This window comes from Hypomesus transpacificus, chromosome 8 (assembly GCF_021917145.1).
Source record: "Hypomesus transpacificus isolate Combined female chromosome 8, fHypTra1, whole genome shotgun sequence".
Lineage (NCBI taxonomy): Eukaryota > Metazoa > Chordata > Actinopteri > Osmeriformes > Osmeridae > Hypomesus > Hypomesus transpacificus.
In genome coordinates, this window is record NC_061067.1 from 5,394,505 (window position 1) to 5,410,801 (window position 16,297).

General features: G+C 40.9%; 2 protein-coding genes across 2 annotated transcripts; both read left to right on the forward strand.

Moving 5' to 3' along the window:
• Positions 1–7,366: 7,366 nt before the first annotated feature.
• LOC124470146 (delta-type opioid receptor-like) lies at positions 7,367–10,663 on the forward strand. The gene is made up of 3 exons (XM_047023901.1): positions 7,367–7,681; positions 8,914–9,266; positions 9,902–10,663. The coding sequence occupies exons 1-3, from the start codon at positions 7,446–7,448 to the stop codon at positions 10,423–10,425; spliced, it is 1,113 nt and encodes a 370-aa protein (XP_046879857.1). The 5' UTR covers positions 7,367–7,445; the 3' UTR covers positions 10,426–10,663.
• A 3,065-nt stretch (positions 10,664–13,728) lies between these two features.
• On the forward strand, positions 13,729–16,263 carry chmp5b (charged multivesicular body protein 5b). Its single transcript, XM_047024005.1, has 8 exons — positions 13,729–13,900; positions 14,476–14,580; positions 14,756–14,802; positions 14,941–15,034; positions 15,156–15,227; positions 15,435–15,543; positions 15,706–15,821; positions 15,934–16,263. Exons 1-8 carry the CDS (start codon positions 13,832–13,834, stop codon positions 15,982–15,984), a joined length of 663 nt encoding a protein of 220 aa, XP_046879961.1. The 5' UTR covers positions 13,729–13,831; the 3' UTR covers positions 15,985–16,263.
• Positions 16,264–16,297: the final 34 nt, after the last annotated feature.

Below are 16,297 nucleotides of genomic sequence, written 5' to 3' on the forward strand. Positions count from 1 at the left end.
CCCCCCACTGGGTGGGCAGTGATCAAGTCAAAGTCGTCCTCATCAGTCCGTACTGTGTGCAGTTAACTGGAGCTAACACCCTGCAGCACTGCCGGCTGGACTCAAGGGCTCTCTCTCTCTCTCTCTCTCTCTCTCTCTCTCTCTCTCTCTCTCTCTCTCTCTCTCTCTCTCTCCCCCCTCTCTCTCTCTCTCTCTCTCTCCCACTCTCTCTCTCTTTCTGTTTCTCTGTCTCTCTCACTGTGCTTCCTGATTAAATACTTTAACAGAGAAGATTAGCTCAGTGGCTAAACACTTACAGTAACTCAATCACGTAGCAAGCTTGTCTCTGATGCAAAAATAAAAACAACTGCACATTTGTGCAAGAAAACATGCTTGCACGCGCAGGCTACACACATCCAAGTGTACTGTGACAAATTAAATCAGTGTTACTAACTGATTCATAAGTTGTTTGCTAGTTAACCACATCAAGTGTTTATGTTGACTCATAAAAAGTAGGCCCACCATTTCCTGTTAAGAACAGTGGGTTGGGATGTGTCGATCTAGCGAAGGAGACATGGAGGCACTTTACGTAAGAGTGGCATAATTCACACTCCGCAGGACTCCACAAAGCAACCCACCACAGCACCATCTGTGACTGCCATGACTGGACGCGGTGACTGGAGATGGAAGAGGGCCATGACTGGACCGATGACTAGAGATGGAAGAGGTTACTGCATGGGTGTATCTCTACTCCCTGGGTCTGGCTTTGTGCGCCGGCTGGTAATGAAGTTCAGTAATAATGTACAATATGTACATTGCAACAAAGTACAACTTTCTTAAAAAGGTATGTGTACTTGACTACAATAATGGGGAACATATCAAAATACAAAATAAAAGGATGATGAAGATAATATGCAGACTAAACTGTGTTGACTTTTTGTTTTTATGAAAGAACCGTCGATTACATTTCCGTCATTCATGATAGTTGAATTCATTTAGCAAATTCCTGGTATTCTGTCTCCTGTCTTTAGGATGGAATCACATTCTTTGACTAAACAACACAATTGCAGACAAAGGTAACCTTTCACTGTCTGGAACGTGGGCATGTGAATGTTGTGGGATAGATCTGATCACACCAGTGTTCACACGCCTCCCATCCATCTGTTACACGCTGTAGCCCAGCCTGTCATCGTTTGGTTCACCACACAAATCTAAAAATCACTTCTATTTTAAGAGATGGCCACACCCACAGCCTTTGCTGTCACTCACCTTTGATCACCTATGGCTGAGTAGGCTCCTGTGTGGCTTTTTACAGTATGTGCTGTGCATCGGATGAAATTGCTGACAACACGTTCTTCGATGTCTGTGTATTGACAACTCTCAACTCTCATTAAGTCCCACACATCAATGCATAGCTGGGAGAGTCTTCACCACACCATTACTGAGGGAGAGTCTTCACCACACCATTACTGAGGGAGAGTCTTCACCACACCATTACTGAGAGGCAGAGGGAGCAGCATACAGTTTCATTCAGCTCAGCCCTGCAAAAATAGCAAGAACTACACATGCCAGAGAAAGGTGCCAGTGTGTGCATCTATGTGTTGTAGAAACCCAGGGGACTTGAAGGCCCGATACACAATAAAATAGGACTCAGACAGGGGGGGGTTGACATAAATTGGTCTTTACTATAGGATTTCAGGGTAAGGGTAGTGGGACAAACTTTAAATTAGGGGTCTGTTGTCCTTTAAGGAGTGTGGTTCTGGGGGGGGGTCAAAGCAGAGGGAAAGGTTAGTTGGTTGGACAACGCTCCTCCAGCGTTGTCTCTCAGGTTCTCCCCTGCGGCCTTGGGCTGGCTCCCTTTAAGCCCTCGCCTGATTGTCTGATGGGCTCCAGGTGTGACCAGTGCCATGTGCCCAGTGGCTGCAGCACCTCGACAGGCAGGTAGACTCCCTCTATCACCTCCCCCAATTGAAGTCGATGGACCCGCCTTCGGGGCCGAATTGGCTGGTCTGACTCCCCTGGTTTGCTACAGTGTGTGTGTGTATGTGTGTGTCTGTGTGTGTGTGTGTGTGTGATATGTAAGTCCGGTATATCTTTCTCTTCATCTGTATCCAACAGTATATGTGTGTATGTGGTGCTTTCCAAACAAATGTCTATTAATTCATTTTGGCCCGAGCGAGGATGTGGTCATGTGTGGCTCTGACAGGCGAGTGGTGCTACAGTGGGCCCGGGGCCATTGAGCCCAACAGGGTCACATCTGGGGGCTGGTAGCAGAGCCCCAGAGAGGGCTTCTCTGCACGGACCCATGCATGAGTGGCTCTCTGTGGAACTCGGCCTAAACATCTTTTTTAAGGGAGGCTGTAATATCTTTAAACAAAATACATTTATACTATGCCATTTAGGCTGAGCTAATATTTGGATTTGGAAAGGGATGGATGCATTTCGACCAGTGTGGAACATATTCTGGCATTTGTATTATGGTGTCACATAACTCATTTTATGCATACTGATCATCAATCAATCATGCATTACTAATCTTTTTGGTCAACAAGCCTGTTGTCAAAATGGATACCTTAGTCTAAATAATGTAAAGGGATGGTTGAGGGCATATATAGATCATGGATAACTTATTTTTGTCTGTCGGCGGTAAAAGCCACCTGTAATACATCCCTGTCCAGAGAGATAGTAAACCAATTTTGGAAATGGATGGGATGAAAACAGATAATGCTCCCTTAGAGAAATACAGATTTTTTAGGGGGTGGTGGTGGTGGTGGGGGGGGGGGGGGGGGGGGTGAACCAGCTTCCCTGTTTGTCTGTCTGTCTTTCATTTTTCTTTGTTTCTGTCTGTTTGCCTTCCTGTCTGCATGTCTTTCTGTCTTCCTGTCTGTCTATTTGTCTGTCTTCCTGTCTGTCTGTCTGTCTGTCTGTCTGTCTGTCTTCCATCTCTTTCCCTCCCTTTCCACCTTTTCCCTCTTCTCTTTGATGTACTGTTTCATGAGCGAGTGGTCCTGCTCCTCTGGCAGTGATCGTAAACGACCCGGCCTCCCCTAGTGCACTGTCAGCGCTTTCAGATGATCGCCTGTACCTCAGGGCTATACATCAAACAGTGCCCCCCTGGTGATGGCATCCCACTGCCCCTGGCCTGGCCATAGCCTCCACAGCCCAAGGGCAAGGCAACCTGAATTTCTGCTTCATTGGTCTCTGCCTTCCCAATCCTACACTGGTTGTTTACTGGACATATTATTGCGACATTTGTTAGCTACTATACTTGGCTTTGCGAATATGACATGATCTTTGAAATGGCTCTGGGGAGTCAGTAAGTGGGCCTGTTGTAGGCATATCTCTTGAACGTTTAGGTGTATTATTCCCTCAAGGTATTTTGCAATTCTCCCGTTGTGCTTGGGGGAATTGCCTCCTCTACTTCTATTATGGAAATGTGTCTCAACAGATGTGTTTCAGATAAACAGGGAGCTTGTGGGAAAGGACTGTCCACTCACCTTAAGAGTAATCTTGATTCAGGTTATATGAGATGTCACACTTTTGCCGTAATGCTGGAAATCAACGCAAACTATCATCATTGGCAAGTCAATCTGAGCAACAGCAGTGTAATCACACCCATATTTAACTTGACACAGTTACCAAACACACCCTTTCTTCTCCTTAAACCGCCTCCAGTGGATCAAAACAGAAACAAACCATGTATGCCAGGTATTGTGAGGTTGTCTGTATCCCTGTGTTGCTATGTCATCGTTCCCCCTCACCCCTCTCCTTAAAGCGAAGAGTCATTTGCAGTTTATCACATTTTCAACTGTCATTTACATGTTGTAAAAAAATCCACATTTTTTCATTTGTGCCCAAACCACAATCTGATTTGTTCCCCGTTTTTCATATTCAATTGTGGTCCTCCTACATTTACATTTTACATTTTACATTTACTCTTGGAGTGTAGGTATGACCTTGGAGAGTTGGAAAGGTAGATTATGTCTCTTCATGATCTTGGAGCATCAAAGTAATAGACACTGGAGAGAGAGGAAGCTGACTTTGGTATAAGGCATCCATTATTTTCTTTCATTTGAATCTCGTTTTTTCCGATTAATAACCCCAAATTAGAAAGGTTTCTTGGTGGAAGAGACTGGGTTGAGCACATTAAGTATGTATTCAAGAGTAACACAGTAGAATAAAAAAAAATCTTATGAATGAAATTGAGTACCTTATTGACTTTCAATGAACTTTGAAAGTCGCAGTGAATGAGTGGATTTCCCCTTCTTGGATTTTCTCCTTTTTTAATCAAGTTCAATTTGATCCTGCTGCTGATAAACAGCTTTAGCACAATTTGTTTGTGTTTTTGGCTTCTTTCAGCAATTAACTCAAATGAAAGGGTTATGGTTAGGCTTGCAAAAACAAGAACAAGCCAGCAGTCTCATGTACATTACTAATCTACAAATAGGTCTATTATCTTAATCAACATTATTTATGTTTACTAGATCTCACCATGTGTGTTTTAGAGTACTGTACAGACAATGATAGTCTGGAATGTAAGTTACAAAGTAAAAAGACATGAACGCATAAATAAACGTTTAAAAAAATCCACAAGTTTCAAATAAAAAGGAAATCAACCAAGATAATGTACTGAAATTTCAATTTCAGAACAGTTTATGGATTTAAACTGAGACACCAGCGAGTTAACATTTACATCATATTTTCAGGTAGGAGCTGATGGAAATCATCAGACTGTTTTAATTTCACACTTCATAGTGCTTCCGTCAAGCACCTGCTCATGGTGATACAGTATGTAGTTGAGTGGTAACTCAGGTAGTGTTTAGGCCTCTGGCACACTGTGACGTAAAATTGTAAGGCTAAATACAGCTCAACAGTCATCCTGTCCATCAACACTAACAACAAACAACAGTCTGTGAACAAATACTTGATAAAAATCATGCATGCCTTTATAAATCCTCTTGAAACCGTTTACGGCAGTACGGTGACGTATGTTGTAATCTCTCCTGTTTTTCTTTTAACTTCTCTCTTGTCAGTTTTGTATTTATTTAATCCATACAGCGATCTGAGAAAACATGATTGTTTCACATATCTTTGTCAATCCTCCCTAATCCTCCCAAAGCATGTTACTTGTTTTCCAGAGCCGTTGCTATAGTGTGTGTGTGTGTGTGTGTGTGTGTGTGCGTGTGTGCGTGTGTGTGTGTGTGGGGGGGGGGTCCTCCAGAGCAAGAAAGGATTTCAGTACATGATGCACATGCAATAAAATTGTCGGCTGTTTCTTGTTGACGTTTAAATTAAAGTAAATGACTACCTTATGAGTAACACAGTGGCTAGCAAAATGTTTACCACCTGTGGGAAGCCTGCATCACTTTGTCACCACACAAGCGTTGACTGTGAGCCCCAGGAAGAACACCGGGCTACACTGACAACTGAGGCAACATTTTTATAATAAAATGAATTGAAGTGCTAAAATGTTTATTTTATAAATTTGATTTCAATTCTGTGTTATGACTACAAGCAAGGGCCTGCTTTTTTACATTTGTATTAACATAGCTGTACCGATAAACACATTAATCATTAGCGTGTGCAGATAAAGCTATTTCCAAAGGCATCTTTTACTTTATTTTTTTATTATCTAAATCACTTTTCCAAGAAAGCTTTATATACTGTGTATAAATTATTGTTTTCATTTATCATAGATGGAGGGAATGCATTTTTGAAGATGGTTGATCCTGGTCTTCCCTGAAATTGAAATTAGAACATATCTCATCGGCCTCTCAGCTGAAACCTCGTAATCAGATGCACTCAATCAATTTTAGCAGCCAATTAACTTTTTCCACCTCTATTCCTATCAAGGAATCAGTCATTCCACGCAATATCAGTGTATATGACTGCCCAAGTTTCAGTTCTACCAAAGAAATGTGCTTTGCCTATGCAGATAAAGGGGGGGGGGGGGGGGGGGGGGGGGGGGGCTGAGTCTTTTTATCAAACCTTATATCAAAGTCAATCCCACCAGACCACAGCACCACTTATGATATGATTCCTTTGAGGGAACAGCCTGGCTCTTTAAGCAGCCTAGAAGCAAAAACGTTAAAAATAAAACGCCTGCTTGCTCCTAGCGACAGATATCCTTCCATCCAAGAATGGCTAAGGTGACGTATGGTTACATGATTTATTAGAGCTCCAACCCGTTATCTCCAGCCCGCTCATCTGAACAGAGGTATGCATGCATCATACACTGCAGAAAGTAAAAATAAAATCGGGAAGGTTGTTTTTTCCCTCGTCATAATGACGTTTGGCTTCTGATTTGGCTCTCTTGTCCTGTTAGCTGTAATTAGAGGCAGGAACGCATGGACTGGCGGCGGAAGGATGAGGCCAATGCCCCTGCACATCCAGGGTTGTTCACAGTGGATGTTATCTCCACACAAACACACACTTTGTGTTTAAAGTTGTGAATGATGCATTATGGATAAAACTGATTATTTATGATCTTAATCTATCTATAGCATTAGAATATGTATGTAGCCTAATAAAGAGAATATTCAATTTAGCCTACTTAGCTTGTTATTGTCTGGTATCTGTGGTATTGTGTGGTAGGCTATCTACTTGCTGCATACTTCCTCGTTTAGTTTACCACAACTATTCATCCAAATAATCATTAATATTTTGAGGAGTTTAACAATACATTTAGATACTCAAAGTTTGAAGTGATAGGAAAGCTAAAATATGATAGGCCTATCATGATCAACATTTGTTAGACAGACAACATTGTAACTTAATCCGAAAGAAAGTCTCATCGCTTGGTTTTAGAATTGCGTCGACCCATTTTGTTACATGGACCTTTTTTGTTACATGGACACAGAGTTTGCAGTGTTTGCCTTAAGGTTATTGTCACTTCCCTGATGTCATATTTGGGGTAGGGGGAGGGGGTATGGAGAAATGAGCAAGAGAGCGCGCTACCGCTCGGATGCTCGCAGCAGCCCACACTGTGCGTGCCCACGAGTGTCTGCCAGCCGTTGCATAGCCGATTCACTTGCCTCATCTTACCTCTCTCTACAAACTTTGGCTACCCGTATCCTCCAGCAAGGGAAAAGAAAACACACTAGGCTACGTCCTCCATGCCTCAGATTTGATCTCCATAGAGCAAAAAGGATCGAATAGCCTACAGCCTAAAAAACAAATGGGTGAGTTCATGGATGCGGGTGGGTTGGATAAGGTTATGCGGTCTGAAAATTGTTTTACAGAAATGCTTTGTGAATCACCTATTCACAGTTGACTAATAGCATGTTAAAATATTTGATAGAGCCTAGAAAGACCATAGAAAACCATTCACTTAAAGAATGCCATAAAGTCTATTCAGGTATCATAATCACGTTAACTTTCCTTTTTCTCTCCTATCGGAACGGACCGCAAGAAGTGTTCTCTTAGCCCATTTCATTCGTATTGTGAGGTGGTCAAGCGTTTCCAAAATGGAAAGCACTCCGGTGGAAATCTTCAAAGGAGACAAGTGTCTTTCTGCGCTCGCCGAAGACTGTTTCATTAATTCTACTTGGCTGTCTGAATCACAAACTCCCAATCGCACCCATAGCGACGAGTGGGACGAGGAGCCCATGTCCCCAATCATCCCCATCATCACCGCTGTCTATTCCGTGGTGTTTGTGGTGGGCTTAGTGGGAAACTGCCTCGTCATGTATGTTATAATCAGGTAAGGCGCAACTTTGTTCATGGACCGTCAGTGCTCGGGTTGTTTGTCCACCGTTTGGTAAATGAAAAGTGACTATTAATGCACAAAGAAACCCAAATTAATGTATCAATATGTATTTACGTCATTCTTAAATATGTATGTAGATCCATATTTAGATAAACGTTCCTGACCAAGTTCTTTTGCATTCCCAAAACTTTAGACACCCAGAGGCAATTGCTTTTTTGCATGCACGCATGAAGAGTAATTGAATACATACAGTATGTATCATGGAAATAAACAGGCCCTAAATGCATTTAAACTTGGGGAAAAGGGTATATTTGGTGAAATGGAAATCAAAACATAGGGAGTGATTCATGAAAATCTGGACATGGATGTGAGGGATGGTAGATATTTCAGATTATGCATTAAGGCATCATCATAAAAGTATTGTTCAGCATCTCCCAGTTGACCAGTTGCGTTGCTTGTATGTCACATACACAACGTGTATTTGTTGTCAAATGTATGCACAAAAAACACAAAATGGCACATTTTCCATATTCTGTGTCAACAAGGTCTACCTTGTAGTGCATTTGGAAAGCATTTCCTCAGTCGTTCTCTGTCTGACACACTCGTGCATTTTAAACTTGTCAGTTAGTATTAGTGTTTGCTTATTACAATTCATGTCATGTCGATTTTGTTCTTCAGCCAAATGTCTCAATTATGGGACTGATATATTCTCTATATTTCTCTATATTTTCTGTTTGTTGATGTCAAAACATGCTAAATATAAGTATATAGGAATAGGATGATGATTCAAATACATAAATTGTATCTCACCCAGTGCAATAAAACCAATAGATCAGTTCCGTTAAGAGCCACCTGTGAGTCTTTCACTTGCATGACCCACAATGTGGTGATTGATAGGACAGAGGTTTGTGGCCATTGTAATTGATGCATTGTACTAGTGTGTGTCTATAAACCACCAGTGACAGAAGCAAAGATGGAAACATGGAGGCTTCAGCCTCTAAATGGTTGAAGCAGCGTCATGTGATCCAGTTGTGAGAAGAACAAAGACTATTTAGCCTTTCATGACTAATATAAGTTCAAAATTAATTTAAGTCAAATTCATCCTCAATTTAGTCTTAAATCATGCAAAAATATTCTCTCATATCAATTGTGTTTTCATTTTAGTCTTCCAGTCATTTAATTAATGGATGTTTTTCATATTCATTTCAAATGTATTTTATGTACAGGTACACAAAAATGAAGACCGCCACCAACATTTACATATTTAACTTGGCCCTTGCTGACGCCCTGGTAACCACAACAATGCCTTTCCAGAGCACAGACTACCTGTTAAACTCGTGGCCGTTTGGTGAGGTGGTGTGTAAGGTCTTCATCTCCATAGACTACTACAACATGTTCACCAGCATCTTCACATTGACCATGATGAGTGTGGACCGCTACGTGGCTGTCTGCCACCCAGTCAAGGCACTGGACTTCCGGACGCCCATAAAAGCCAAGATGATCAACGTGTGTATCTGGATCCTGTCATCGGCTGCAGGGATACCTGCTCTTCTACTTGGGGGTACACAAACAAACAATGGTGAGAAATACACAAACACACACACACACGATTGCACAGACACACACAACTACACGCATACACACACACTCAACACAGCCACTCGCAAATGTCTTCAAAGGCAAATTTCCCAAGAGGTGTCGAGGAATTGTCTCATCACCGAGTGGTCTGGTCCATTATCATGCTTTATTTGCCCTCAGAGGTCTGTGGAGGAACCCAGTAAAATGAGAAATGCCAGTCACATTTTCTCTGGCAATCTGTGTTTTTCTAGCAATGCGGAATCTTTTGTCTCATTATCATAGTCGGAGAGGAACATAAGCCTATCTATCTGATGGTAATGAGCTTTCCATTATCTTCACACTGTATCCCAGCCATATACAGAGGATGTTGTGAAAAGTAAAAGAGCCAATGTTGCGCAAGATGTTCCCATTTAAGAGCACATTAGCTGTTCCATAACAGCCAGACAGCATGAGTGGAAAGAGTCACTGTGAAATGGTATTTATGTTACACCAAAGCGTGGGTACATTTAACAGTCTCCCTGTCATAACTCCTCTCTCCCTGTTCTCTCTGTTCTCTCTGTTCTCTCGTACCTGTCCTTTCTCTCTTTCTTCTCCCCCCTTTTGTTTTTCTCTCTTCTCTCATCCCTCCACCTCTAGGCACTACAGAGTGTGCCTTACAATTCCCTGAGCCCTACATCTACTGGGACACTCTGATGAAGATCTGTGTGTTTGTGTTTGCCTTCGTGGTGCCTGTGCTCATCATCACCGTCTGTTATTCTCTGATGGTCCTGAGGCTGAAGAGCGTCAGGCTGTTGTCCGGCTCGCGTGAAAAGGACCGCACTCTACGACGCATCACCCGCCTGGTCATGGTGGTGGTGGCCGCGTTCGTGGTGTGCTGGACACCCATCCACATCTTCATCCTGATCAAGGCCCTGGTAAGCGTTCCCGAGACCACGGCCGTCATGGCTGCCTACTTCTTCTGCGTGGCGCTGGGCTACACTAACAGCAGCCTCAACCCCATCCTCTATGCCTTCCTGGATGAGAACTTTAAGCGATGCTTCAGGGATTTCTGTCTCCCAGCAAAGAAGGGGGAAAGGGGCCCGGGGAGCAGTAAGGCCAGGAGCACTGTGAGAGAAGCTCCCCTCCCAATGGAGAACCCAGACGGGACTAAACCAGCATGACTAGCCATGGAACTGTCTTCAATCTCTCGGATTGGAAAAGAAGACTCAAATGATCTAGCCCTAACCCAAGTGACATCTGCAATGTGAAAACTAGAGTGCTATATACATTGCCCTTGTTACTACAATCAAATTCAAGTCATTATGTCATTTCAGAATAGGCCTGTGGGCTATGTCCACGACATATGAAGATATCATGCATCACTAATCATTATTTTTAAACGGATAAGTGGGATATTGAATGAACGCAAATACATTTATGTGCACATTTGTATACATTGAGTCATTTGGACATACAATTGATTTGCAGATAACATTCTCACTTAAGGGAATTATAAAAATAATACAATAGATTTTTATTTTTACATGCACTGTGTCATTATGAGCTATTGCCATATTGTGTGTTAGAATACAGCAGTGAGATGACAGAACTCTTAAGGTGTTTTAAATTGAAATTCTCAGGGATGGCGATTCGCGATAATTTGCCTTTTCATCATAAATAATAGAGAATATAATGCTAAAAAAGACAGTATTATGTCAGTAATTTAAATTGCATTTTCTTTTTCTTTTATTAATATACATTTTTAATAGATTTAAATATGTTATGGACTGTCTATATAGTTCCTTAGGCCAGAAGTGCCTTATGCAGTCCAGATATGGTTTATCCAAGCTGACATCAAAGCACTACAATATAACGCTTGTTACATTGTGTGCCTGGTGTAAAGAAACATTACAATTAGGGAACGTTATGAAGTACATTCAGTAAAAAAAAAAAAATAGCAGCCAAAAGGAGTCAATGAAACACTATAATTAAGTCATAATGCAACAATCCAAAATATTTCTGAATATTGTGTTGATTGGCTCCAGTGTGTCAGGGTTAGATGATGAGTGGGACCTTTGAGATAGACCGAATAAAAATGCTGTTGTTGACACAATCACTGTTATTGTGAGAAATCCTGGATTTAATTGTTATTTTCTAATTTGACAGAGGGCTTTTTTGGCAACTTTGATCTTGTGTCAAGTTGTTAATCTTACAATATAAATCACTTTTGTGCTGTTAATTTGACTTGCGCCTAGTTACACATTCATATTATTTTATGAATGTTCTTACCTTAGAAAAACATGAGTAGATCAAGGCAATCCAAAAAATGATGATATTTTCTTTATGGACATATTGTGCACATGGTTGAGTATTCAGATTTATGTCAAATACATCGATAAGTAATATACTTATTCAGAAATTGTATAGGCTTAAAGTTGCTTTGCACAGACATTATATGAAATGTATCAGTATTTGTAGCATGGCCAATTATCGGAACACATGTACAGATATGAATATCAAATATTTTAAGTGTTCTTTGATCATACACAAAGTAAATGCTTGGTGGTCTGTGCTTTTTGTTAATGTTGTACAGTGACTCCCACCGGATTTTGAATGTATATTTAAAGACTTGTAAACGTGTAACTAAAACTCTATTGACTTAGAGCTTGATAGTACTGTGGTAACGTGATTTCTTCTCAGAGGCAAAGTCCAAGCATAAGACAGCTATTCGCACCTATTCTGCAGGTCATTTTAGTTTCGTAAGATTAGAGTTGATAGCCTTACAGGGATGTTGACTAGTAAAACAAATATACAGGTTCTAACCCAACAAACATTACGTATTTAGGTTTTATTGGTCTCTGCTCTTGACCAATATTACAGTGTTAACATGTCATTTTTGATGTAACCTAAATGTGAGTGTTTGTAGAAAGATTAGTTTAAGGTAATCATTGAAGCTTTTGGAGGTGATTCAATAGACTTCAAGTTAGTATCACCTCTCCGTGATCAACATCAAGCACAAATCGATTATCATTATTTGTAAGTATCTGTGTTTCATCAATTATTGCTGTTTTAGTTTTCTGTTACATGCAGAGATGATAGCCTACTAAGACCAAAACATGCTGTGCAGTGCTCGGTATTAAAGTGAATGAAAACAACATACTGTCTTGCATCAATATACTATGTTAATTTATGGATTTGAAATGAATATGATCAAGGCCCTGGTAAGTGTTTCCGAGACCACGGCCGTCATGGCTGCTTACTTCTTCTGCATGGCGCTGGGCTACACTAACAGCAGCCTCAACCCCATCCTCTACGCCTTCCTGGATGAGAACTTTAAGCGATGCTTCAGGGATTTCTGTCTCCCAGCAAAGAAGGGGGAGAGGGGCCCGGGGAGCAGTAAGGCCAGGAGCACTGTGAGAGAAGCTCCCCTCCCAATGGAGAACCAGACGGGAATAAACCAGCATGACTAACCATGGAACTGTCTTCAATCTCTCGGATTGGAAAAGAAGACTCAAATGATCTAGGCCTAACCCAAGTGCATCTGCAATGTGAAAATTACAGTGCCATATACATTGCCCTTGTTTCCATTGTCAAATTCAAGTCTCTATGTCATTTCAGAAGAGGCCTGTAGGCAACAGTCTACAACATATAAAGATGTCATGCATCATTGATCAATATTATTTTACGGATATGTACATCAATATGGTATATTGACCTATTGATATAAAATGAATGTATTAATTTATGTATTTGTGTGTGTGTGTGTGTGTGTGCGTGTGTGTGTGTTTGTGTGTGTGTGTGTGTGAAGCTCTTGATGAATGTTCAATCCATAGTTCTTATGGATCATCGAGTACAGTGTAATCAAGCACAATGACTTAATCCCTGTAGATGGTTCTGAAGTTAACCGAAGTCATTGGACCTCTAAATAAAAATATTTTTCATTTTAATTATAGTCTTAAACAGCTATAGTTTATAGACTGGTCCGTCGCTTTCAATTAGATTAATGTGTCTGGAGAAGGTGTGTGTATGATGGAATCCACGGAAATGTCACACTCATTTACTGTAGAACTGAAATTGTACTGTTAATGGATTTAATTTACTGTTTTGCAAATGCATTAGTGACCCATCATTCCGGATAAACTTCGACAATGCATCAGCATCACCTTTGGCTTGATTGATTCTCAAGAGATGGATGAACACAACTGCATACATTAACACATGTGCTATGCGCAAGAGTATTCCAAATGACTGCCTATATGGAAGGGGCTGATGTAATATAATATAACGTGTGTTTGTGTTTGAAAACATGACTGAGGCGCCCCCTAATGGACATATTATGCTTTTCAATCATCTTTCTTCGTTCAAATAAATACACCGACGTTAAAGGGATACAAATGATCATTCCGTTCATTCAGAAGAGCAATCCTTTGAATGTATCCTCCAGCTAATGATGGTAGGGCGTTGGTAGCAAAGTTAGCTAACCATGTGACTGGTTTGACGTCACGAGAGTTATTTCCGGGTGTCCCAGCTGAAGTGACATTTGGCTAGCTGATTATTTTATGCTAACAAATATCTATTTGGGACAAAATGAATCGTATTTTTGGTCGAGGAAAGCCCAAGGGACCCCCACCCAATCTAACAGACTGTATTGGAGGTGTAAGTATCGATTGTCACAACTTGCAGAGCTGCTCCTTCTTAATAAATAAACAAAGAACTTCGTGGGAACAAGCACTTCAGTGTCAAGTATAGGCTGACTTCTGCCTTGCTATTTAACGTAGATATAGTATCTATCCATACTTTTGGGGTGAATTAGATATATGTTCAAATCAAAGTTAATAGCAGCTTTAAATAACCATCTGTAGTGAGTTGTCTGGCAAAAGACGTACGAGTTGGCTAACATTAGCCAGCTAATTTAAACTCAAAACAATACAATGAGGGCACAGCTAGTCTATCAGAACGATATGTGTACAACTGAAATACCTGTTTTTTTTTTACCATTTCTGGCTTACAATTGAGTTTTGTTTTATTTTATTAGATGCATAGTGACTGGGCAAATTAAGACAAGGTTCTTATTCCTGTTATGCAAGGCATTGACTTAAATCAACCCGTTTAACTGGTTTTGGCCTAAAGATATTATTTGTTTCACAACATCAGAAATATGTATTCAACTGCTATTTTATTAAAAGTAAACCTTTTGCTACTTCTATTTTTGTTTTAACTTATTACCATAGGTGGACTCTCGGGCTGAGTCTATTGACAAGAAAATTGCAAGGTTAGACGTTGAGCTTGTCAAGTACAAAGATCAGATGAAGAAGATGAGAGATGGGCCGTCAAAGGTAACATTGGTTTTACAATGTGATATCATCTCTATACTTGGAATTTAATGGTCCATTATGGAAACTCATTATACTCAACATGGAACCGGTTTGGTTACATGATACATACATATCACATGAACTACTGTTCTGTGGGACCATTGTTTATCTCACATCTGTATTTTGTTTATATCAGAACATGGTTAAGCAAAAGGCCATGAGAGTGCTGAAGCAAAAGAGAATGTAAGTTATGGGACACATTCACCTCCTTATCAATAGCATGTTAATTAGTATGACTTGCTTTCGTAACTTATGAGCAGTAGTACAATATTCAGAAATGCACCAACTGTACTCCAAGCATGAGATTTTTGTCATGTTCAGGTATGAGGGCCAGAGAGACAATCTAATGCAACAGTCTTTCAACATGGAACAGGCCAACTACACAATCCAGACCCTCAAAGACACCAAAACTACCGTATGAAACATGTGATACTATTCGCTCCTGCACAGCTCTCACCATGCCATTATTACACTGGGCTTCCGGTCTATTGATCCGACATCAAAAAACACTGGCTTGTTATTAATGTATGCCATAGGTGGACGCCATGAAGGTTGGAGCCAAAGAGATGAAGAAGGCATACAAGAATGTAAAGATCGATCAGATTGAGGTATGTGCTATTGATACTGTAGATCTGACTTCTTAATGTCACAAAGATCGATCAGATTGAGGTATGTGCTGGTGATACTGTAGATCTGACTTCTTAAGGTCACAAAGTTGTTTTGGCAACGTTAAGATACTTAAAAACCTTCAACCTTGTTGCCTACTTTAGCTTGGCTGGTGCTGGGAAGTAAATAGAATATTGCTTGTGTTGCAGGATCTCCAGGATCAGCTGGAGGACATGATGGAGGATGCCAACGAGGTCCAGGAAGCCATGAGCAGAAGCTACGGGACGCCAGAGATCGATGATGATGACCTCGAAGCAGGTGAGTGCAGCACCATGGCACTGTTAGATTCAGCTCTCTACTTTTGTATCTTTTTACAGTTAGGAGGGTTGCTCACTTTGGAACATTTGTGTGATGACCATTAGAAGGTTTTACTATATACAAAATGTATAGGCTGTGATATATCAGTGTTTGTGTACACAGAGCTGGACGCCTTGGGAGATGAGCTCCTTTTGGATGAGGACAGCTCTTATCTGGATGAGGCCACCAGTCACCCCTCCATCCCTGAAGGAGTGCCCGGGGAGAAGAGCATCAACCGGGTACTACTCATCTTCTTTCCCCTGATGGACCATATGTGTGTGTGTGTGTGTGTGTATGTTGAAGATCGCAGTGTTTCCTGTGAACCTGACTGTGATTGTAACTGTGTTTCAGGATGGAGTTTTGGTGGATGAGTTTGGCCTGCCCCAGATTCCAGCCACATAGGAGCCCACACCAAGACCCGTCATTAGTTTTTTTTTTTTATGTATAACATTTTTATATTTATCCAACTGACACTCCCAGGTCATGGTGGTGACCAGAATAATATCAACCATTGGTTATCAGTGGAAAAACAAATCCAAAACATTTGGTTAATGTTGACAGCCTATCTTGATCTTGTTATGGATATTTCTCTCTATGGTGATTCTTGGGAAATGTGGTTTCTCTCAACTTTATACTGCAGCATTGTGTGTCCAAGAACCAATAAATGTAATATATATTTCACATTGTGTCAGTAATGATATAAATTGTTGTCAGT